Source organism: Haliaeetus albicilla, chromosome 2 (genome assembly GCF_947461875.1).
Source record: "Haliaeetus albicilla chromosome 2, bHalAlb1.1, whole genome shotgun sequence".
NCBI classification, from domain to species: domain Eukaryota; kingdom Metazoa; phylum Chordata; class Aves; order Accipitriformes; family Accipitridae; genus Haliaeetus; species Haliaeetus albicilla.
In genome coordinates, this window is record NC_091484.1 from 15,012,414 (window position 1) to 15,036,578 (window position 24,165).

The window sequence follows — 24,165 nt, forward strand, 5'->3', positions numbered from 1 at the left end:
CAATACTAGATAACGCTACTCTCAGCAACTCAATTCCTTTTTAATCATGAATTAATTCCTCCAGATTTGAACAAAACACAAGATCACCGAGTGGGAATTAAAAGCACTTGGCATCTAACAGGACCACTCTCTTCATGATCTGTGTAGTCTGAATATCTGCACCACGCAACACTGTATTTAAGGCATTGTAAATGCATCAGTATACTGATCATCAAATGACAGAGTAAGTTGGCAGAAAGTAATACAGTGGACAAAAGTGATCTCGTTTCTACAGCAGCCCTCCATTTTCACAGAAAAGTGAAAGATTTAGATCAACAAAATTATACTCTGTGAGCAGACCCATACTTCAAATTCCTCCCATCTCACATCACCCCCACCCCAAACACAGAATGTGGTGGCGACAGGTGGCGACTTAGCCACCTTCTGATCTCTCCACCTAAGAGTCAGTGAGCATCCCTGTGGTGCAGGTCAGGGTAAGTTTTAAAAAAAAAAAAGAAATTAAAAAAAAGCAGCAGCACAGTAAATAGCACTTTACTGCATGCCTCATGAAGGCAAGATTAAGACACATCTTGCACGTGTCAGGCACAGCATCAGCTCTTCAATCACAGTAAATAACAGGGCTAAAACCCTAGCATCCTTCAAGAACTACTGATGCTTCTACTGTGTACTTCAGGACATCAGCAGAATCACTCCCATCATTTACTCCCAGCAGCCTCGAACAGACTCTTCTGACATGCAATGCTCCATCACAAGATTATTTATGCCTGATAAAATATTGTAAAGAAAGGCAGATGAAGCTGAATGACAGCCAGACTGTTTAGCTGACTACAGTAAAAGTATCTATAGCTACCATGCATTACTACAAAAGCTTATAAAGAGGGCTGTATCCAAAGTTTCGATTCAAATAATTGTTTTAAGAAAATTATTGAAATTCGTATCACTTTTACCCTTTTTTCTTACTTAAATTTAATATGAATGAAAGAAGAAGGTCCAATAGGATGTCAAGTTTTATACATAGTTGCCATCTGGGAGGAAATAATCAACTTGCATAAACTTACTGTTTTAATGCAACGTACCTTTCACTATTAATTCTGCATAATTCGAAACTCCAGATCCACCATCTGAACGAATGACACATCGGTACTTGCTGATACTGCGCTGAGAGGTGTCAGCTACACTGACAGTAGCAGAAAAACGTCTATGGTTGACCACTCGAGTGACCATTAATGCTGTGTCCCTTCCATTCCACTGCTGTAAAGGCAGACAAAAATAATGCAAGTTATGAAGAGAGATACAAATATGCATTCATGTGTAATTCATTCTTTGTCATGCTTCTTAACATTGCTCAGACCTTTGTGTTCACATCACGAGGCTAGATTTTATACAAGCACAATTTTTCAAGAGAAGACTGCTAGCCATACCCTCGAAAAATTTACAGGATTGTATGAACTAGGGCTTAAATAGTCTTACACATATATGTAAGTTTTCACTTCTATTTAATTTTTGAAACATATTTCGGCATTTGATGTGTTATATTTACTGAAAAGGCTAGAGTGACAGCTCAGACTATGCAATTCTACACAGTATATTTAGAGGCCTGGCTAGTATATGAAAATATGACAACTGAATGGTTTGTGTACACCTGGGAAAATGCTACAAATGAACAAGATTTGATAAACTTAGCATTTTCAGATGTAAAACTTTGATTCTGGATCAATTTAAATAAATTGGTTGGATGAGGAGACATCCTTATATGTCCAACATTCCTCAATAAACCTCTCTACCAATGCCAGACTGCATTTTCCCAACTGGAAGAGGAACAGATGAAGAATTAACTAGAAATAGCAGTTCTCCACAGCATGAACACCTGAACTTGCTCACTTGGTCTAGTTTATTAGGAGTTTCAAAGGAAAACACACTGCTGGTTTGCCGATCTCCAGTAATCAGTTTTGGGGTGTGTTTCCAAGGCTATTCTCATTAAATGTTTCAATTTTAGAGAATGGAAACCACGTTTCTACTAGCAACAATAACGATTTCCTCCCAAAGCCTTGCTTCTCACAGGAAAAGGCTCATACTGCTTCAGGTCAGAAGTGTTTTCACACACATCTAGTCATCACCATAGAAAGATTTCACTGTGAGAACTCAAAAAAGATAAAGAATAAGCCAAAAATATATCTCAGTAGATGCTAAAAGTACACTATAGGTTAATAAATTTCAGATAAAAATGTAATTTTTAGAGCAGCTGTGATGCGAGTACAGTTGAAGCGACTGTCAAGTCATTTTTACATAATGCTGACTACCTTTCTCACCAACTCAAGCCTTTTTCCCAGTTCTAATTTTCATTTTTATGATTAGGTAAACCGATTCCTCCCCTAGTATTTAAACTAGATTTGAAATTGTTATTTTTAAAGTTTATTAAAAAGTCTGAAGTCATTAAAAAAGTTTGAGTAAATCTGTTAATTATTTGACTACAAATGTCATAGCAACCATGACAAAGGCCATTCTTGTCTGCCTCAGATGTTACAAATATGGGGTGGTCAGGCCCTCAGTCACATCAGTCCAAGCTGAGAATAAAAACTGGTGACTGGCTTAAGCATTCTGAAAGTTTATGTTGGCCCTATGTATGCACACAGCACATATAGCAAGAGAATCCTCTTGAGTTGTTTGGGATATTAGGTGCTTAACGGTACAGAAGTTTAGAAGAAGCAAAGAGCTCAAGTATTTTAAAAGCTTCTAGAAGGTCTTTATGTATAGTGCATGGTAATGGTGGGAGTCCACATATCAGAGCACTTCAAAGGGCAGAAGAAATAATTCTGTCCTTCACTTGGAAACATGCACTCCACATCTTCAGTTCGATATATGTTCCATTTCTAACTCTAGAACTGAAAATGAGTTCTTAAGTTTGCTACTACACCCACCTAAATAGCACAACCCAGTCTTTTAAGTCCAACCAGTAGAGTGAAAATATAGACATTAAGAGAGGGAATGTTTTGGTCTTTTAGTGAGTGACTAAAAGGAACAATCTACTATCAGTGCAGCCAAGGGCAACTGGGAGGAAGAAAAACAGTGGGTACAAACTGCTTTTGCCCATTTTCACCATCCAGGTAGTAATATCAGGCTTCACGTTTTCTTCTTAGCATATTGTCACTGGCTCTGGGCTGAGGACATTTTTAGAGGGCAAGAGGAAAGAAGATTGCATAATAAAGCAGAAGTGAAGAACTATTCCACTTGTTCTGTCTCTTATGCTTTATGACTGAGTGCTTATGGCTACATAGGCATTTGTTTGAAACCAAAATTTTGCTGTAACTGGCTGTTTTTTCCATCTTCTGTATCACATTTCTGTACTTTGTCACCTTAAACTCTCACCTAGAAATAATTTAAGGCAGTTCTCAAAGGATCTTGATGAAAAGATTTTGCCCCACCACCCAGTCTTTCTCTATCTACTTATTTTACTTGAAAAAATAAACAAACCAAAACCAACCAAAACCAACCACCGAAAGAAAGCACATTACTTTACCTGTAGCCAGAGTTTGTCATGCTGAGACCACTTCCCCCCAGCAATGCACTGGAATGTCGCATTCTGTCCCACATTAACCTCCACGTTCTGAAGTCGTAGGAAATGAGGTGCTTTTCCTAACAAAAGATGCAAAGTATTGCAAGGGTAGAGCAAGGCAGTAATTGACTGTGCTACATCAACACAGATATAAACACTCAGCAAAGCATTAGGGCCTATCCTTGATAAAGTGATTTTGCAAAATAAACCTGTCCTTCAGTATTTAACTATTCACTGCAGAATGAGGTGGATGATGGATCTGACAGAGCAGGGCCTAACGGATCATATAGAACTCTGGTACATCTAAAAACTTAGATCAAATTACAACACAAGTTCATGGTCATCAGCACAATTTCTTGCTGCTTGCTATAAAGAGTAATTGAGTAATTTCTTTTCTTCAGAAAACTGTGTTTCTAAAAAGGTCAAAAAAAATCAAATGCTTCTGAACTTGTCAAGCATGACTGACCCAAAACAAATTTTCACAAGGGTCTTTTTTTCCTATTTATTTTATTGACTATCAAATACATCCTAGACCTTTAGAATAATAATGTCATTAATATCAAACCAGATATTAAATGAAACATTCATATAACTGACAGTATTGTGTCACTGTACTAGTTTAAGATCACCAATATCAGTGTTTTGCTGATACTAAATTCTGTATTAAGTCAATATTAACCCACTGATATTAAAATGCAGACATCACATTTGTTCACAAAGGAACTAGATCAGAGGATTATCTTTTTGACTAAATACCAGATTCATTTACCTCTGTAAGTGAACTTACAAGAAAATAAAAAAGATTACAGTAGTGAATCTGACACTTTTAAATGAACTTAGTTCTTGCTGGGCTTCAGAAGAAAGCTTGTGCACCAACTTTGAAAACTTTTAGTAGGACACACTGAACAGCCTTCTGAGAGTCTAAAGATCAGAGTTTTTCAACTTCATCTTTAAATTTTCTACTATGATTAGACACCGATGAAATACACAATTTCAAAGGACATACCAACCCATCTTTTTCTGTTGGAATCAAATAGCTTCAAAAGGATGTGGGCATCTGTGTCTGTGCATGCATGAAACTTGCCATATAAGTATTTTCTACTATAGACACATGAACAAAGAACACATGCCTATGCACTCTGCCAAATGTTTCTGTCCAGCTTCTGTATCCCATTCACCACACACTCAGTTTGCTGACAGCTCCTGAAAGATAGCGAGTCTGTACCATTGTGCTTTCTGGGGGATCAGTAATTTGTGTCAAAGTTTACTGGAAAACTACCTCTGGGTGACAGTCAGAATATACTACATTATATTTGCAGGCTAATACTAGTAATTTCTTCTGCAGTCTAAGGTGGACAGATATAAGCCAGCTCCAAATATGAAGCTGCGTAGCCTGGGTGAGTGCAGTCACACCAATCCCAAACTCCTAGTCCTCAGGTCTGCCCAGCTTCCAGATCATAGGGCTGTCCTATAATTGCAAGTGCTCATGCACACATAGTCAACGAGCTTTTAGTGTAATGAAAATTGATACTCCAGTGCATTCCTTCACAGGACCAAAAAAAAAAAAAAAATGGCAACACCAAGATATTATTTTTCTCCATTACTGTGTCATTAGGGACATTTCACTGCAGTTTTGCTGATACTTAGGTTTGTCTGCTATTCTGTCATCTATGAAGGTAAAGCAGATACGAAGAAGTAACACCAACAATTTCAGTAACCTCCAGGGTCATCAGGAGCTTCATGATCCCTGTGTTTTGAGTTATAACAATTGTAAAACAAATATGAGGGGAAAAGCCTGTACAAGTCAATGGCACACACTCTGGTGACATTTACCCTAGTGGCTGTCACTGCTGAACAACAAAAGCACTGGGAATCAGACAGGAGAAGCATTTACAAAGACTGCAGAGAACTTGCAGATTGTAGTGAGTTCTGTATGCTGCAGGTTGCAAACTGATTCAAAATAGAGTAGTAAACTGTTTGAATCATTTTGGTTTTGAGTGACCATGAATACACTTAAATCAGTTTAAATACTTGATTAAATAGGGGTATAACACAGCATCCTGTCTGTTGGCTTTTTTTTAAAATCCCATAACTTTCTTGTCTATGCTTTGCCTAGTAGCTTTGTTCAGTGGTCTCTTTCCCAGTAAAGCTATCAGTCATAACCCAACATGCTGTGGAATGCACACAGGCCATTTGGGAGATTTGTTTAGATGCTGCCAGTTATCAGCAACATCTGGTTAATACAGATTGTAAGTATTTCTTAATGAAGTAAATGCACCCAAAGGCCTGAGCAATGAGCACATGGTAAATACAAATATAATTCAGTTAAACAGCAATTAACCATACTGCAGTTATCAGAAATGTCCTGTTAAACTTGAGCAGAACCATGTCTGTCACTTTGAATGGCAGCTGTTCTTTGAAATTCCTATTGCAAGAAAATTAGTTGATTTCACTCCATCAATATGATCCATGATTTTTTTTTTGTGAGCAGCTGTCACTGACTTACTAAAACTATGAACGAGTGAGAGAGGCTGTAAAAAAATCTTTAGAAGAAACTGTATGCTACATACACAACATAGACACACAAAGGCCTCAAGCCACTCCGTAGATGCATAGAGAAAGCAAACAAGTTCAGACTCAAAGGCTGAGGCTCAAGGTTTCTTTAAATAGAAAAAAAAAATAATCTAAGCTTATTATTATGGCTGCGATAAAAGAAATGCAGTACTAATATTTTTGAACAGTGTAATGGACCTGCATTACTTTCTACTCCTGTGCAAGTGTATTGTCTGAATGAGACTTATTTTTAATATCTTTAGGGGGATGCTGAGTGGGTTTAACATTTGTTGAGACACACACACCTTTGGGATATGTCCTTTACCAAGGAAATACTGAAACAATTTGTTTGTTTCTTCTTAACTTAACCACACAGGATATTATCAGAAGCTTTTTAGATTGTTTTCTACAGCAATACAATTCAGAAATAATAAAACAATCAGTTTTATGTTCTCATAACAAGAGAGGAAGGGAGAATTCCACAGATGTCCTGGCACTAGCTATAGACTGAGAGCAGTTTTGCTTTTTGCACAACTTGCAAAGTTATGTAATTATGCAGGGCTGATTGTCTTTAGGTGTCTCAGAGGCATAGAAGATGACATTTTAGTGCTGAACAAAATGGGTAAATCACTCCTTTAGACTGTAAAGCCTGGTACGTAACACACTGATGTAGTTAGAAAAAACAAAGAGTGCTCACTGCATGGATGGGCGAGAACTCTGACTTCATCCACAGCTATGTACCCTGGATGTCCTTTCAAAGAGACAGATTCAAATATCACCTGAAATACAAAATAAGAAAAAGTTTTCTTAAAAAGAATAGCTACACTAGTCATTTGGCCAGTCACAATATTCTGCTCTTATTCCAATGTCCAAGTCATTCAAGACATTTCATCGTTATTAATGAAGGGATACCAAGGTATGTACATGCATACCAAAGACTGAAAAACTGTTTGATATGGAAAACAAAAAATTAGAGCAACATTCATTAGGATAAGAGATAACTATGTGCTTCTTTCATTCCAAAGAGCAAAAAATACCCTGTGTATATACACACCTATATTCACTTTAAGCACCACTCCAAGAACATTAAGTAGATAATCATTTGACATCTTGTTGTTAGTATGCCTCAGAAAGTTGGAGAATCCTGTACATGAGATAAAATTCTTATATTGAATCAATAACCCTGCATGGATTCATCTGGAGAAAACCTTGATTTGGCATGGACGCCATTGCGGTATTAGAAAGCAAATTACAAGCAACGGATGACCCTGGATTCTAGTTACTGTACTGAAATAAGATTCTCCCAGATATATTAAAGTTATTTCTGCCTTTCCCTGGATTGAACTAACATGGTCTGAGAATGAATATTTTTAAAAACCACATGTAGTATTTCTCCATATTATTGGTACACTAACTAGCACTTTCTATTTTATTTATGTAGCTAGATAATGAAAGCATTCCAATAATTTGGGCCTGCATAGACAGATATTCAATTACAGATGAACAAAAATCTCATTCTTCCCTATGGCTTTGTGATTTTACCTGGAAAACTGCCCTGATTTGAATTATGCTGTTACTAAAAATATACAGGCTATCTGAAAATAGGCAATGCAGAAAAATACCCTAAAAAACTGATAAAGCTATCGTTAAAACTAAGTTAACTACTGCCAAATAAGCTAACTAAAAATTCAGGAGAAAATAGTATTAAATATGGTGCCGTTTGGCCAACAATTAAAGGATAGTACAACATTAGTTGTAGACTGTGACCTCATTGAAGTCTACACCTTCCTCAAAGTGGGCAGCGGAGGGGGAGGTGCTGATCTCCTCTCTCTGGTGACCAGCAAGAGGACACAAGGAAATGGAATGAAGCTGCATCAGGGGAAGTTCAGATTGGACATTAGGAAAAGGTTCTTCACTGGGAGGGTGGTCAGTCATTGGAACAGGCTCCCCAGGGAAGTGGTCATGGCACCAAGCCTGTCAGAATTCAGGGAGCATCCAGATGATGCTCTCAGTCATACGGTTGAGTTTTAGGTAGTCCTGCAAGGAGCAGGGAGTTGGACTTGATGATCCTTATGGGTCCCTTCCAACTTGGGATATTCTATGATTCTATGTGGAACAGGAAGTTTAGAAATGTTAAACTGCAATAGAAAAAAAGAAAAATGCAGACTGATTACTTAACATCTTGGTAATGCTACCTCTCAAGTTAGTGATTCTTTCTGCAAAGGAATAAAGTGCTATCCTTTACTATTTAAAAAAAAAAAAAAGAATGGGTGGAGATGTAATGGATGCTGTCCCTCTGCATTTGAAAGGGCTGTCCCCAGTTTCATTCCCTCTTACTAAAGTAATGTTCACACTGTACTAAATTGCACATTTTTGCATGAGTATACAATAATGTTTTCAAGGACCAAGTTAATTAACATGTTCAGCTGGCACAGTTATTACTATCAAAGCAGTATGCTAGTGCAGATACTTGTTTCGTAGGAGAAAGTATTTCAGTAATTTGTAACCTCTAAAATTCATTACTAGAGCACAAAGTTAACTACTTAAAGCCAGTTTTTAGCACTTATTTTCATTCTGAATAAAAGCTGGTATTCCTAGTCTGTCACTGTTTAGCCTCTTCTTCATGTCCTTCATCAGAAGATACAATACAGTAAAAGATTCAACTGTCCAAGTGCTGATCACCACATGCCCTGGCTATGAAAGTAGACTAACATGTCCTTTGTAAGTACAGAATTGCTGTTCATCATTTTGCTTTGCAATTGGTCTTCCAGAACATAGTTTCTACTTATGTTTCCATGACTTCCTAAGATCTGCTCCCCCAATTCAAAACACATCCAAATGTGAGATCTTCTGAAATACATCCATTAGAAAAAAGACATGATAAAAACAGGTAAAACACAAAAATTAACAGGCAAGGATATAAACTATGAAAAGCTCAAGTGCTAACAATATGTAGAAACAAAGTTCTACTCCAGAGGAGGGTGGACAAAAAATAGGCTGTCCAAGGAGCAATAGGAGGAAGCAAGACTCTGGAAGATAAAATAATCTAAAAAACATCAACAAGTATTTTGGTTATCAAGGTTCTTGATAAGCTTTTTAGGGACTGTATAAAATAAGAGTATTCCTTAGTATGGAAAATTATAATTATTTTAGAAATGAGACATCATTCATGATAAAAATTACACTTACTGGAGAGGTTATGTAAGGAACTACTGCAACTCCCTTCAGACTTGAAGTGCAACATTACAGGTACAAAATCTTGTTTTAGTTTTGCATTTGTGAAAAGCTATAAGCCACAGTGAACTAATTCCCAATTTCCTGCAGGCCAAGAACTGGGATAGAATAGTTCTCCAAGGCATTGGCATTAGCTATTAGTGTGTGGCAAAAGTAAGCACCAATACATAGAGAATTGTCTTCTGTTAATTACCAACTTGTACAGATTCTTTAATATAGCAAAATATAACTTAAGCCAGTAAGAACCAAGTCAATTCCTAAAAAAACCGTGCACACTGGTGCAGAATCCACTGAAAAGAGTGGAGGAATCCTCAATTCACACAACATTGTTTTGACAGACTATTTTATTATCTTTTCCACTTTACGCACAATATTAGTGTTGTTTCCCAGTTCAAACTTCCATATTGTTGTCTTTTTCTGTATTTCGCAGTATCTCAGCCCTATCCAAGCAAGAAGTACAGAAGCACCCAGATTTTCCTGAAAACAGGGAATTGAGACTCAACATGAGGAAAAGGCAGGAATAAATCCTTATGGGGCCCAGTTCTGCAAATTTCACACTGAATATCCCTCTCATGTCCTTTTAACTTCAGCCGGAAATTTAGTATAATGATTGAGACATAGGCATTTAGTAATGCTTTACATTTAAGGAACTTCTCAGAAATTAATATAGATGACAAAATGCAAAGCTTTACTCTTAAAAAACATTCTTAAATGCTCCCGAGAACTGCAAATACTAAGTCGTTTCATGTCTCCTTACCAATAAGCAATCCTACATTTCACTGCTGCTATATACCAACAATGTCTGTGTTAGCAACGTAGCCTAGCTCATCTGTTGTGGTACAACAGTTTTCTTCAGGCATGGATCAATAACATTCCTTGCTATACATCAAAAAAACTCTTCTTGGCAGACTCTAGTGCTACCCTTGGTGCATTCTGGGACTAAGTTCATCCTTATGGCAAGCAGTAATTCAAGATTACATGTATTACCTTTCTCCAAGAACTATTAGAGCTTTTTTTTCACTACACTAAAAACATTTGCAGGCTGGGAATCCAAGTACGAGTAACTCTAGGGTAGACATTATAAATCTCCACCATCCCCATGTTTATATCTCTGCAGAGTGCTTTTGGATCCAGATGACTCATATGACCCTTGCACAGAACTGCCAGACGTAAAGCACGACCTCTGGCAATTGGCTTGGTTACTAGTTTTCCACAAGTCACATCTCCAAAGCTCAAAGTACTTGTCAAAGCCTCGGACCCAGGGCAGATAGTTTCAGATTTTTTGCCTGACTGAATTTTTGATGCACATTGCAATTCAAAATGGTGTGGTTTCTGTGCTTTAAGAGAATAATCTACATTTTGCCCAATACAGATGTCATTATTTAGGAAAAACGTTTGTTTTCCAGTGTTATCTGGTGCTTTTGAAATACAGAACATGCTTTCGTGCCTCTTGCATACAAAGAATTCTCCAGGCATGCAATTTTGATTTAAAGCTGACAAATAACACTCCGATGGCACATCCTAGATTGCGAGTGTGAAGTGAGACACTCCCTAGGCAACACTACACCCAAGCTTTTGTCATCCTGCTACCTCTGGACTCCTTTAGCTAGAAGTGTTACTTTAGGCTGCCAAATAACAATAATTTTGATTAAGTCCTTCATTGTGTTTTGCTTTTCACTTTTGCAAGCTTGAAGTTTTCTTTTTTTCTTTTTTCTTTAAAACCTCGATTAAGTGTAGAAACTCACAAGATTGCACACCATCAACAGAAGATGGTTTATAAAATCAGGGACTGATGATAGATCAGTCTATTAGATCCCCCATAACAGTGGGACAGATCTCAGTTTTTAAAAGCCACACTTAAGGAATAAGAATACAAATATAGGCAGAAGGAAACATCACCCCCATTCATCAAAAAGTAAAAAAAGAAAACCCTTGCATTTTCTAGGAAGGAACTACTCCTAGGCAGTTACTGCTGGGTTCCAATCTGTTCAATTTTGCGCTGCACTGAAAAGTTCTTGTTTAATTTAAAGGATTTTTTTGCTCAGGAAAAGCAAACATAACCTGCAAAAGGACTTGCGAAAGAAGTAAGGCTCAGGAAGTCTACTATTGGTATATCTAAGAGTAGGATCTCTCTTAGTGTGAGATCTGACTGTCTCTTCCAGGTTGTTAAAGCACTGATTATCTGGGTGAAAGATCATTTCTGTTATCTCTGTGGAACACCTAGTATGAAGAAAATTCTGGTTCATGACCAGGTTCATGTTAATATGAATGGAGTATAAGCACTTTAATATGACTTCAGAACAAGTGACAAGTTGTGCACAGCCCTTAAAACTCCACTTTCCACACATTTGCAACTCTTTATCCCTTCCTCTCACCCTGCATAGCGTGCTCTATGTATTCTGCTGATATCCCCAACTCTTCTTCAGAGGCAGAACATTAAAGCATTCTACTTCAGCTCGGATTTTATAGACCTCCTACCCAGTTATTAGAAGCAAAAAAAAGAAAAGAAAAAAAAAAAGGTAAGATTTTCTACCTGCTATTTTCTATCCACAGACTATTTGCTGCCTTTTCATAGTTTATTCTGTCATAATTCCTATCTCACTCGTATCTTTTATTAGCATATGAACATCAGCTTTTCCTACAAGGTTTAGGGTGCAATTACCTCCCAGGATTTTTTTTTTTTGCCTTGAATGTAAAACAAGACAAAAACACACCTTTAACACCTAACAAGAAGTATGCAAGTCCATTGTGTGCAATCTTGTCTAATTAAAACTAAAACAATGACTGCAAAGTTGCCACATGAAGTTTGAAGTGGACAGCTAACAAGTAGCTGTAAAATTAATATAACCAAAAAACAACTTACCCATTACATTCCCCAATTTTGTGCTTGTTTTAAAAATATAAATCTCCTAACAGAACAAGTAAAACTATCTTACAAGCAGTGCTAAAAAGAGGAATGGAGGATCTGATGAAGAGTATACTCATGCTGATAACATGGTACAAGATTTTATTAGTAGCTTACGTACTTGCACCCATCACACAGGCACAGGAAAAGTCCTGTTACAAAGCTGAGTGAACAAATGTTCCTTCTTATGGAACGAAGTAAAGGCCAAAAATAGTTCAGACAAATTTATGCAAAGATACAGTTACACATCTAGACACTCAGTTGTATTTACATTTACAAAGTGCCATGGAAAGGGCCAATACAAGTGTGTTTATGTGTCAATTTCATGATAAACAAGTGGGTCTTAACTTGCCAATAATTTGACTCCCAGCAGTCTATCCATCCCTCTGTGACTTGACAACAACTGAAGAAAAAGGATGAAGCAGAAAGAAATATGTCAAGATACCTGTATAAACCTTTTGCTAGAAAAACTTCTATATGTAAATCCATTCTGATAGGAGAAAGTTGGGGGAGATTTAATTTTCAGAATACCCATTGCTAACTTAGCTTATACATAGCCAAAAGTTCAAAGGACACAGAAAGAAAAATATACAAACTCATACCTGATAAAAATGTGGCCAGAATGTACTGATGGCAAGTTCTGCTTTCACCCAACCTTCTGTAACAACCCCCGAGACATTCCATATAGGATTGCCCTGTGGTCCTCCATTCACCTTCACATAGACATTCAGAGAGCCAGGACTCGAACGGTCTCTGCTGGATAAGTAATAGTGGAAGTCGATGCAATGCGTGTCATTTTCCTTCAGCGTAGGCAACAGCAAGTGAGCTTTCTGCCCAGATGCCCGCCCAGAGCTGTTCACCATCATGAAGGAGCCTACAGAGGAAAGCAAAAAGAGAAGAAAGAGGGGGTTTGCTTGGTTTTTTCAGTAAAAACAGTTCCATTAGAAAAGTCAGGGATTCCCTTAGAAGCCAGAAAACAAAACATTCATCTGAAGAACTCAAACTAGCTATTTTATGATAGTTGTTAGGTAACAGAGAGAAAGGATATTAAAATTGCAAGGTATATACACAAATAGATTCGGGTCCAACTAGAACCACTTTAATTAGATAACTTAGAAATCAAAATAAAAATACTATTTTGCTTTTATTATTTTATAACCTTGTGATAAAACTGTCACTCTAAACAAAAGCATATTCACACTTCAAGCAGCAATGAGGCTCTCCTACTGCATACAGTCCCCCAAAGGCACATTGAATACAAAAACAACAAGGGACCTAATTCTCAGCTGATGTTTGCCTACATGGTCCCTACCCACTTTGTGCCAATCTATTCCTGTGAACCCTGCATCTTGGCACTGTAAAGTTTTGAAGGTTGTAATGTGTTAAGGAAAACCCAGTTTTCAGAGCCCAAATTAATTAGGCTTGTTAGCATAAAAGCAACATCTCAACTAGAAATAATGCAAGAAGGACAATTATTCTTGTAGGAGGGAAAGACAGAGTGAATTTAGGGAGGGAAATATTTACTAAGATAATTTATGATTTTTTTAACCTGGAAGCTTGCATCATATTAACTGTGGCACTTGATGCTGAATTCACATTTTGATTCATCAAGCAGTTACTTTACAGCACATTGTGTCTCGACTCATCTCTTCACAGATGCATCAAGGTGACAAATGTTAGCAATAAGGAAAAACATTATGAGAGTTATTTGATTCAATTCTCTTTAAAGGATCTCCTTTATGTGTGTACAGACACTCACACTCAGAAAAAACTGAGAAAATACCAAGACTGGGGGGTGGGGTGGAAATCTGTGTGTCAGCAGCCAGGCATGATAATTTTTAATCAAACGCAGCCCTCTTGACACTCTCAGTTCTGATGCTGCTGCCAAGGCATGCTACAAATGTATTTCTCTGCTGGCCTCTTGCAGTTCACAGAAGATTGAGTTTGAAAAGCCCTGCCTCACTTCTAACCTATTGACTTTCCCTATTCCATGCTGTAGCAGTGTGACACTCAGATGAGCCAGATAAACATTTTGATCAATTCTGTGCAGTGAACAGCCATATATTCTAAATTTGTATCAACAGATACCAGCAACTTTCTGCCACAAAAATGTTTTTTTTTTTTCCCCTGTGTTTATATGATATATATGCATTTTGTAAAGGATTGAAAAGCACGGATGCAGAAGGAAGTCAATCTTTAAAAAAAAAAACAAAACAAAAAAAGCAAACAACAAAAAAACCCCAACACACACTCTAGAGACCTTGGAAAATTCAAGCACAATGCAAGCACAGCTGGGGAAGAGGCTGTACTAAATAATATGAAAATTTATAGGCAAGATGCTCTCTGGCAATCCTATCTTTCGTTTTGATATATTGAAAATCAAAATGGCACCAAATCAAGAAACTCCCAATTCACAGCCAGGACTTCGAGAAACATGAGAGCTGAATCCAAACTTTTCAATTTCTCTCTAATAATCAAAGTCCATAAGGCGTGATCCTGACAAATGTTCACTGTTGATCTAATTCTGCTCCCAGTCAACCACAAAATACCCTTCTTGAGCAAGTATTGTATACATACTATTCTTAAAAATCCACCCAAATAAACTAAAGTTTCTCAAAACTGAGATTTGGATTCTGTTTCTGTGACCTAAGATAATTTATTATTAGAAAGCACAATTGCTAAGAGGCTTGAAGAGGCAGCGCAGCCTGATAGGTAAGGCAGCAGGCTGGAAACCTGACAGCCTCATTTCTAAGACTAATTATGACACTCACTTTCATGATCTCTGTCAGTATACATAGTCTGCCTTATCTTCCCTTACAAATAAAGCAAGAATAGTCATAAGAACCACTCTTCTACTGAGAATCTGGGAGGAAGGCCACTCTAAAACTGCTGAGTAACAGTAGTATAGTGTAGAGGAGTATAGCAGCTGCTGTAAAATGCACTACCTGCAGCATTTCAATGCCATTTTGAGGAACAGTATGAAATACAAGAAGACAAGTTCTACATTTGTCAGATCTCATACTTGAGGATGACGGTACGGTCAATTAAAACACTCAGTGAAGAAAAGTAGAGCTCTTGTGCATTCACAAGGTTTTTGACCAAGTGCCTGCTACACTGGGTAGGAACCCAGGAAAACTAATTTTTGCACCATCATTGATTGGATCATAGGGGATATCATTTCACTTTTGGGCATCTTTCTCAAATTTTATCCTTTTTTTTTTTTTTTTTAATTTGGATAATACATGGATTCCTACCCTAATGAACTACTCTGAAGCTGTAGAGTGTCTAACACAATACAGTCTTGAACTGCACTGGGGTAAGTGTTTCAATGATAGAAAAAGTTAGGGAATATTTCACTTTTACAGATTCATGTATAAAAATAACAAGCTCTCCACTGGGAGAAAAAACATCATCTTTTTACAAAGTTCAAAGCAATAATTACAATTTTATTTTTTGCCACCCACAAAAAAATGAATCACAAGGTATTTGCGGTATGACAATGGCCTTTTGTGCAACTGCTGACAATTCTAGAGAGAGTATGGAGCCTGAATCTAGCAATTGACAACATGAGCAAGTAAAATAACCATCCACCACAAAGCACTTAGTTACTAAAAGAATAGCATTACAAACAATTGTCATATGCAAATTATTCATAGCTTCTTATTTATAGGTTTGTTGTTGTTTTGTTTTTTTTTTTAAATACGGTATGCCTAGAGATACAGGAGAAAATACTATAAAAATGTACCAGTCTCCAGTAAAGTCCTGGTAAGAGGTATTATTTTGTATGACAATGGAAAAGTTGAAAAATTCCCCTTATAGTGCCATCTCCATCAGAGAGAAGTACTCACACCTTATTTAAATCAGTTTGTCATCTACTAACCATACCACATTCCTCTCCTCTGCAGAGACTTAGTTGACAGCTTCCACAACAAACCCTTCTACTGGCTAGTCAAGGCATAGTGCACAACACCTCAAGCCTGGCCATCGTAGGGGAGTATAAACTTGCAGTTTAATCAAGAGCATAACTGACATGAGATGCAAGAATATGCTGATCTACAAAATTCAGTTGTGAATAAATTATACCCTGTATTCTATAAACTGGCCTCCAAATATACCCATTTTCATTTTTCTTTTCATAGCATGAACTTGAGTGGGTATCCTGTTCACTGTCCTCTAGGACCTTCAAAAGTTTGCTCTTCATGCTCCAAGATCAACAGCTGAGATCCACTGTCCTATTATAAATATCCATGCCTAGTGAAGCTTGTCCAGGCAGGATACATCACTTAGAGGTAGGTGAGAGATCATGAAAATTGCTCTCACCAGTTAAAAAAAGCCTTTTAAGGACAAGTGTGGTTTTCCTTATTATCCTTAATAAAAATTGACATATTGTGATTCAGAATCTGACAGCCTTCTTTAGACTGAACACGGAATTGAAGCTGATGGGACTTATTCTCAATTTATAGGCCTGTATGTGCAAGTAAAAGAGATACAATCTGGTCTGGCACCAACAAACCACTTGTCACATTTTTCCGCTCATATAAAGAACTAGGGAATGAATTAACATGTCACAAATGGAAATTATTGATCGATGGATGACTGAAAGCCACTTAAATGTCTCCAGGCAAGAATCTGAATAAAACAAAAGGTATCTTAGAGAAACTCTTATTTAGACCATTGCATATCCAATTTTGAAAAATAGTAACAGTAGATTTAGCCTTGTTGTTTTGTTTGCCTCCATCCAGAAAGCTCAAATATCATAAAGTCAACATCAAACTGAAAAAACGAATTTTAGGGAAAAGAATTACCTATACTGTGTAACAGTTCTATTTTATACTTATTGGACACAGAAGTATATGCTCATTAAAGCAGATTGAGTATCAGATCAATTAAATTTAATGCTCTTGGATCAACAGGTTAGATTAATTAATATCTTGCTGGTTTTGTCCTGAATAACCAAAAATGAATGTGTTGTGTTCTGGTCAGTCAGAAACAAGGAAGATGGGAAGACGGTAAATAAATTCATTTTTAAAAATCTGTTCGAACCACAGGAACATAAAATGGCACTCTCTCATAGTTATTAAACATACCACTGAAAATTGGGGAATTAAACCATGAAGTGCTCTCTAGCTGGCCATAAATTTCAATTTTTCCCCTGCTTGGTGCATAATGATGCCTTGATAAGCGTCCTATTATTGATGCATCTGCAACATATATTCTCTTTTTGGAGCTGAAATGCTACTCTGTAGCAGATGGTGGCTATTGTGTTTACACATCAGCACTTTATGATTGCATTTTCTCACGTCTGCAGTAAAAAGAAAGCCGTAATTGAGTTTTTAATGGCTTTGCACATTGTTCATTAAGATTACATGAGTGTGTTCTGACAAATGACAGCTAAAGAAATGAGCCACTGAGAACCCCTCATGATCACCAGACAGACCTCAGTTGATGCTGTTTCACTGTTGGCTTTGAAGAACCGTGCTGTTTAAAAGTGAAATTATAGCAACTATTAAAGACTGAATGTAAACTTGAAAAGAAAGCTGTCAAAACGCTCAACTGCAAAACGAGACTTCTAAAACCTTGAAAATCAGAATCAGGTACAGAATGTTCTTTTAAAGGGCAAACTCCTTCCCAAAATAAAGGAATGGCTTTTCCAGCAGCTCCATCAGGTGCACAAGCATGTTTTAGACACAGTTTTGCTTATTTCCAAAGAACAACTCTGTCTCCAAGAAAATCAGTCTGACATCTGTGCTTTTTAAGGTAGAACAAAGCAACATGGAATAATTTGGGTTGGAAGGGGCCTCAGGCCAAGCCCCCAGACTTGCTGCAGTAAAGATCCTAACCTGGTATTCCTGATAACCTCCTTGGTACTCGGGCGCCACTGTCAGGTCCCCCCACAAAGCCTTCCCTGCCCCAGGCTGAACAATCCCTGGTAAATCCTCAGCCTCTTCTTACAGGGCAAGGGCTCCAGCCTCACAGACTTAGTGGCCTTTGTTGAACTGGCTCCAATTCATCAGTCTCTCTGATATTACAACACCCCAAACTGGGCACAGTATGCCTAGTGCAATCCAATGACTGGCAATAAAAGGGGGACCACTTCTATTTGTCTACTGGTTATGACCCTGTCAAAACAACCCAAGATGCCATCAACCTCTTCTGCTTCTAGAGCACACCACTGGCTCATGTTCAGCTTGCCATCTCTGACAAGATCCTCAGGTCCTATTCAGCTGAGCTGTTCTCCAGCCAGTTAGTCCCCAAGCTGTCTTCCCAGGTATTGCTGTATTAGTCCATATCATATTTCACAATGTTCCTATCGGCCCAGTCCTCCAGCCTGTGTCCATCCCTCTAAATGGTGGCCTTACCTGCACTTGTATCAACTGCTCCCCGCAGTTTGATGCCATGCGCAAACAAGAGCTACCATCAACAGCTACCATTCAAGCAGCTTTGACCCATCTAACTGCCACCACCCGTCCAGACTGTAACACCCTAACTTGGAAATGTGTGAAGCTCTGTCCTGCCTCTGTTATCAGCAGCTGCACAGGATTTATTCTTCTGCAGTTCAACTACAGTACCTCTCTCTCTCTCTCTCTCTCTTTAAAGCTCTGACAACTTTGTATTTAATATATTTATATTTAATAAAAAATATGGGGGAAATTAAGATGTTCTAAAACCAAAATGTTCTAAGAAGGATGCTTATTAGAATAGTAAACCACAGTATTTACCACAGTCATTTTAATGTATAAGTGAATGAGTATACATCTTTGCAGTTTTAAATGATACATGAGAAAAGTTTACTACTATGAATCCCCAATACACAAGAAAAAATTGCCACACAGACTGTGTGGATGGATGTCAAAACGAAGGACAGTTCATGGTCAAGGAGAACAAAGCTATTTAGAACAACATTAATTACATTGGCAGCTTTACAGGTACAATTTCTCACCATACCTTTCACTTTTCAAGGTTAGTATGGATATGTTACAGAGCACAGACCACACACAGATCCTAGGGGGACACCTCTGGTAACCTCCCTTAATGAGAGTTTACTGCTGGTCTTTGCCTCTTATCTGTTCACCTTTTAAGCACCTTGTCTCTTCTACTGCAGCCTCACTTCTTTTAAAGAAGAGTCCTCCCAAACATCTTTCGGAAATCCACTGCCTTGTTTCTGAAAGTCATTTTAACAACAAGGTCCAATTTACCTGCCTTTTTTTTAAAAAAACAAACCAAACAACAAAACAAAGTATTCCAATAGACCTGTGAGGTGTGACTTCCCTTTGCAAGAGTGCTTTGACTCTTTCCCAGTATTTCATTCCCAGTGGACTAGGATTAGGGTTCAGAGCCAGTTCACTATCTTGTATACCGACCTGGAAGTCCCTTATCACAGGTATTTTTACAGAAGGACAGATCAAGCAAGAGGCATCTATGCCAGCCTGCTAAGCCAGCTCATGCCTTCCTTAGTAAAGTTTCCACATACCATGTTTTTGCATATCTTTTGGTAAAGCACATATTTATAACACTGTCAAGTCAATGTGAATGCCATAGAATGGGTATTGAAAAGCATCTACAATAAATATGAAGAAATACGTTTAAGGACAATATAAGAAAAAAGTCCATCTACCACAACACTTGGTTTCCAGCGGTGACAAAGTGGCCACTTTAAGGAGAACATAAGAATCAGGGCACTGCGAAGTAGAATTTACCATTTCAAGCTTCTGACAGTCAGCTATATCAAGATTTTTTAAGTCAAAAGCTGCATCTACCCCTTTCATTGGTTAGCCACAGATTGATCTTCCTCCCATAGTTTTTGTTAAGTCAGGCAGGAGTAAGAGTCTGTCAACAAGCTCTATAGTTTAATTACACATTGTGCTGGGGAAAATAAATATTTCCATGCACTTGCTTTAAGCTACTGCCCCTTAATTTGTAGTTCTTATTTTACGAAAAGTTATGATAACCTACCTGCTTCACACTTCCCACATTTTTATATCCCTACTCTTTATACCAGTGTGTAACAACTGAACAAGACTCAGAAATGTCTTCCCCCTGAGTGATGTACTACAGACAGCAGTGTTTGTACAAACTCAAAATTAAACAAGGTGTACCTCATAGCTGCTATCCCTTTTTCAAGTATTAGGACAAAATCAGACCCATGGGTTTTATTTCTCAAATGTGGGTCATACTAAATTAATCTACTAGTGAAATAAAAAGAGTTTGATTTAGAGATACATATGAATATAAACTGCAAGTTGAGTTCAGTATAATTCATGAGGACAATTCATTCACTTGGGAAATTGCTGGGTAACAGGAAAGTATTTTTTAAAGAGACAGTCTACTATTTGTAAAGAGCTTTTCTTCTGGACACTAATGTCATGAAAGAATTACATTGTTGGGCATTTTTTGTAACAAAAATCTTCTCTGAGAACAAAACTGATCCTGTATTACTTCAGTGACTGCAAATATTTGCTGTAATTGTTTAAGGAAAATGAAGATTGTGGCATAAATGCTTTACTAACCTTCCCTGAAAGACAAGGTGTGTAACAAAAGCGGGTCTGGTTTGCACACTTCCAAACGTCCTTGGGAGGGGAGAAGTTTGCAACTCTTTTACTTTATATAAAACCAAATAATTATAGGACAATACTCAGAACTAGGGAAACCAGGTGTCCCACAATTTCATAACTGCAAACTGCAGACACTTTCATTGATTTCCCTGATAGAGCCATAAATGACTGCTGGCATTTTCAGTGGCATCCAGACACTGTTACCAGTAAATCACAAGTGTTTATCAAACTACATGCCTTTTACAAATGTTTTCCAAGGTCTGAATAATAGTAACCCACAGACATTGAAAGATGCTAACAATCCAGGAATGGCCTCCAGCCAAATGACAGCTTCCCTTTATTCACTCCTAAAGTAAATGCTGAAGTAAGCGACATCTACTGCAGGGGCTTTAACCATCCAAAATGGGAAACATTAAACAACCCATGACAGAAAAAAAAAGACTAAAATATATCATGGATGACAAAGAAAAAAAAATAAAATCCCATTTTAGAGTCTTGCCTCTTACATGCTGGTGGATCAGAGTCAGCAAGCCCTGTTCAACTACAAAATCCAGATGGGAAGAGATCAAATGACTGACGAAGCCAACAAGGGCCTAATTAGCAGAGGAGTTTAAGGTGGATAATGGGATTTCTGCAAGAGGCTGTGAAGCAGGGACTTGGGGATTAAATGTCTTGTCAAAAGTTTCAGAACCCCAGTTCTCCTAACAGCAGAGAGATGGTCTCATTAAGAGATGGGATTCAGAGTCCAGAAGCTCTGTGGCCCACTCTGGGTGATAGCTGTCCCAGCAACATATATTGTGATCCACCCAAAATTTGTTTGCCCATTTTTGTTACTTCTGTATGCTGCTTTTTTCACTTTATGCATACAGAAGGACTCTACTTGTTAAAGGGATACTCTTTTAACCTTACAAGAATATTTAAATCATCAAGTGAAAAAAGCTTCTTCCCTGTCCTACTGTTAAAAGCATTCTTCTTATAATGTAATGTATACCTATAGCCCTTGGTACATAATTCTGTGGAATTTACCAAGGACAGCCGATGATAGAGATTGATATATTTGCAATATAAAGCTAACATGCAGGACTCAGGTTCTGACTTTGTAATTTCCTTAGTGACAAATGGGGATTTTTTTTCATTGGCCTGAAGAAAATTAAACTGAAATGTGAAGACAGAACTCTTACAAAAATAGCAATGAAAAGAAACACTTGGGAGAGTGATAGTATCCAACACAGTAGAGGCAAGAGAAAATTTTTAAGTGCAGGAGGGACTTCTCGTTGTCTCAATTTCTCACATACCTACGATCACTGAGCTAGAAATCCTGGCACTGCAAGACTGTAACACTACAGAAATGACAAGGCAGAAAAAAGAAAAAAAAAAAAAAAAGAGAAAAAAAAGAAAAAGCCTTTTCTCTTACTAGTTTCTGGCCTCAGCTACAGGCCAGAGTGGTCTCTAGTAGCCCATATTCAGTATGGGAACCTGTTAGATTCAGTGTGAAAAATCAGCACATAAACGTCAATTTACATCTGTATAGACACAAACACAGCAGTGATACTTAAATACACTTCAAGATGCCCCAAAAGCTTGTTCTAAACGTTGGATCAGTCAGTTCCTGAAAGCATTGACATATAACAATTCTAGTCTATAAGAAGGACTGCACAGTTTATCATGAAGATTCATGACAAAATTTCTCACTTCAGCAGTGCAAGGTGATGTCCAGCGTTGCCTTCCACCTGCATCTCTAGAGCACAGTCCTTCTCTCCTTATATATGAGCTGAAGAACACTTGAAAGTGGTGTTTGCTGGAATAGGATCAGTAGTCAAATCACCTTTTCTTCTTCACCAAACTCAAAATTTGGATTTACAAAGCAGAAATCATTGTTCATCAAATTTCAGAAGAGAGCCATTGCTCTAAAGTTGCAGCCACCTGGCGACTGTACTGCACCTCTCCTATGAAGACAGGCTGAGAGAGTTGGGGTTGTTCAGCCTGGAGAAGAGAAGGCTCTGGGGAGACCTTACAGCAGCCTTCCAGTACCGAAAGGGGGCCTACAAGACAGATGGAGAGAGACTTTTTACAAGGGCATGTAGTGATAGGACAAGGGGTAATGGCTTTAAACTGAAAGAAGGCAGATCTAGATTACGTATAGGGAAGAAGTTCTTCACTGTGAGGGTGGTGAGACACTGGAACAGATTGCCCTGAGAGGTTGTGGATGCCCCATCCCTGGAATTGTTCAAGGCCAGGTTGGATGGGACTTGGAGCAACCTGGTCTAGTGGAAGGTGACCCTGCCCATGGCAGGGGGGTTGGAACTAGGTGATCTTTAAGGTCCCCTCCAACCCAAACCATTCTATGAGTCTATATCTCATGCTTACCTCTAGGCTCCACAGTTATTTCTAGAATTTTCTTCCCACATTTCATAAACATTTCTTGAATTAAATACTGATTGCCACAGTTGTAAGCCTAGGTTCCCCAAGAAACAAATAAATAGCATGTGCTATAGAATCAGAAACAATTTTATAAATCTCAACAGTGAAAAACTTTTTAACAGATTCATTGCCAGCATTCAATGTTGCTAAGGTCTCTGCTGTAATATACTTTGAAAGTGTCCATATTCCATTATTTATTAATACGGTATAAACTGTTCGGCAGTGCTAGGAAAAAAAAAGGGGGGGCCATTAGCAATGGAGCCATTCCAGTCTGTCAGGTAAAGGAATCTTGTAATAATAAACATATAATTCTCTATAAACAATAGACAAGTATTGTCGATAACTTTAATCATATCTTCTTCGTTACATCATCACCTTTTAAAACTGATTAAAATATCCACTAAACCCTGAAGACTGAACAGGTTTTGTTGCTTTTTAATTGCAGTACCCTGACAACCATTTATCTGATCAATCACTATCTTGACTTTGGTAAAATGTAGGCAATTGATTTAAACACTTAATAAACTTTAGGTTATTAAATGAGCAAATAAACAAAATGGGGGAATGGCCACAATTCAACATAATATCTTCATTTAAAGACATTGCAAATCTTGTTCTTAGCACCCAAGAACTTCATTACAGCAAAGCCTTGAAAGAGAAGGCCCACAGAAATGAGTTGTAGGGACATTAGTAAGCCTCTGTTCAAAGCCTCCGGCAAATGCCATTCTAAGACAGCTCAGGATTCAGCAGAATACCAAATATCTTCCTCACCTGATTTAATCTGTGGCATAAAATGCCTGCCTCTCTCATGGAAATGGCAGTATTTCAGTAAGCAGCCTCTGTATACACCCTCTGGAAAAATTATCATCACATTTTGAAGTTCAAGAGGTACAACTACTTGTGTAACGAGCATAATTTATAATTAGATGCTAAAGAACTCTCTTAGG

At 37.8% G+C, this 24,165-nt stretch overlaps 1 protein-coding gene across 6 annotated transcripts in view; it reads right to left on the minus strand.

Annotated features, from left to right (window-relative positions):
- The window catches only part of PTPRT (protein tyrosine phosphatase receptor type T), a 501,782-nt gene that overhangs the window by 288,730 nt on the left and 188,887 nt on the right, over positions 1-24,165 (minus strand). For all 6 annotated transcript variants that reach the window (XM_069807237.1, XM_069807218.1, XM_069807208.1 and 3 more), the window contains exons 3-6: positions 12,848-13,119; positions 6,804-6,885; positions 3,518-3,633; positions 1,077-1,251 (exon numbers count right to left, since the gene is read on the minus strand). In XM_069807237.1, the coding sequence (XP_069663338.1) occupies positions 1,077-1,251; positions 3,518-3,633; positions 6,804-6,885; positions 12,848-13,119 (645 nt within the window). The remainder of the gene's footprint in view (positions 1-1,076; positions 1,252-3,517; positions 3,634-6,803; positions 6,886-12,847; positions 13,120-24,165) is intronic.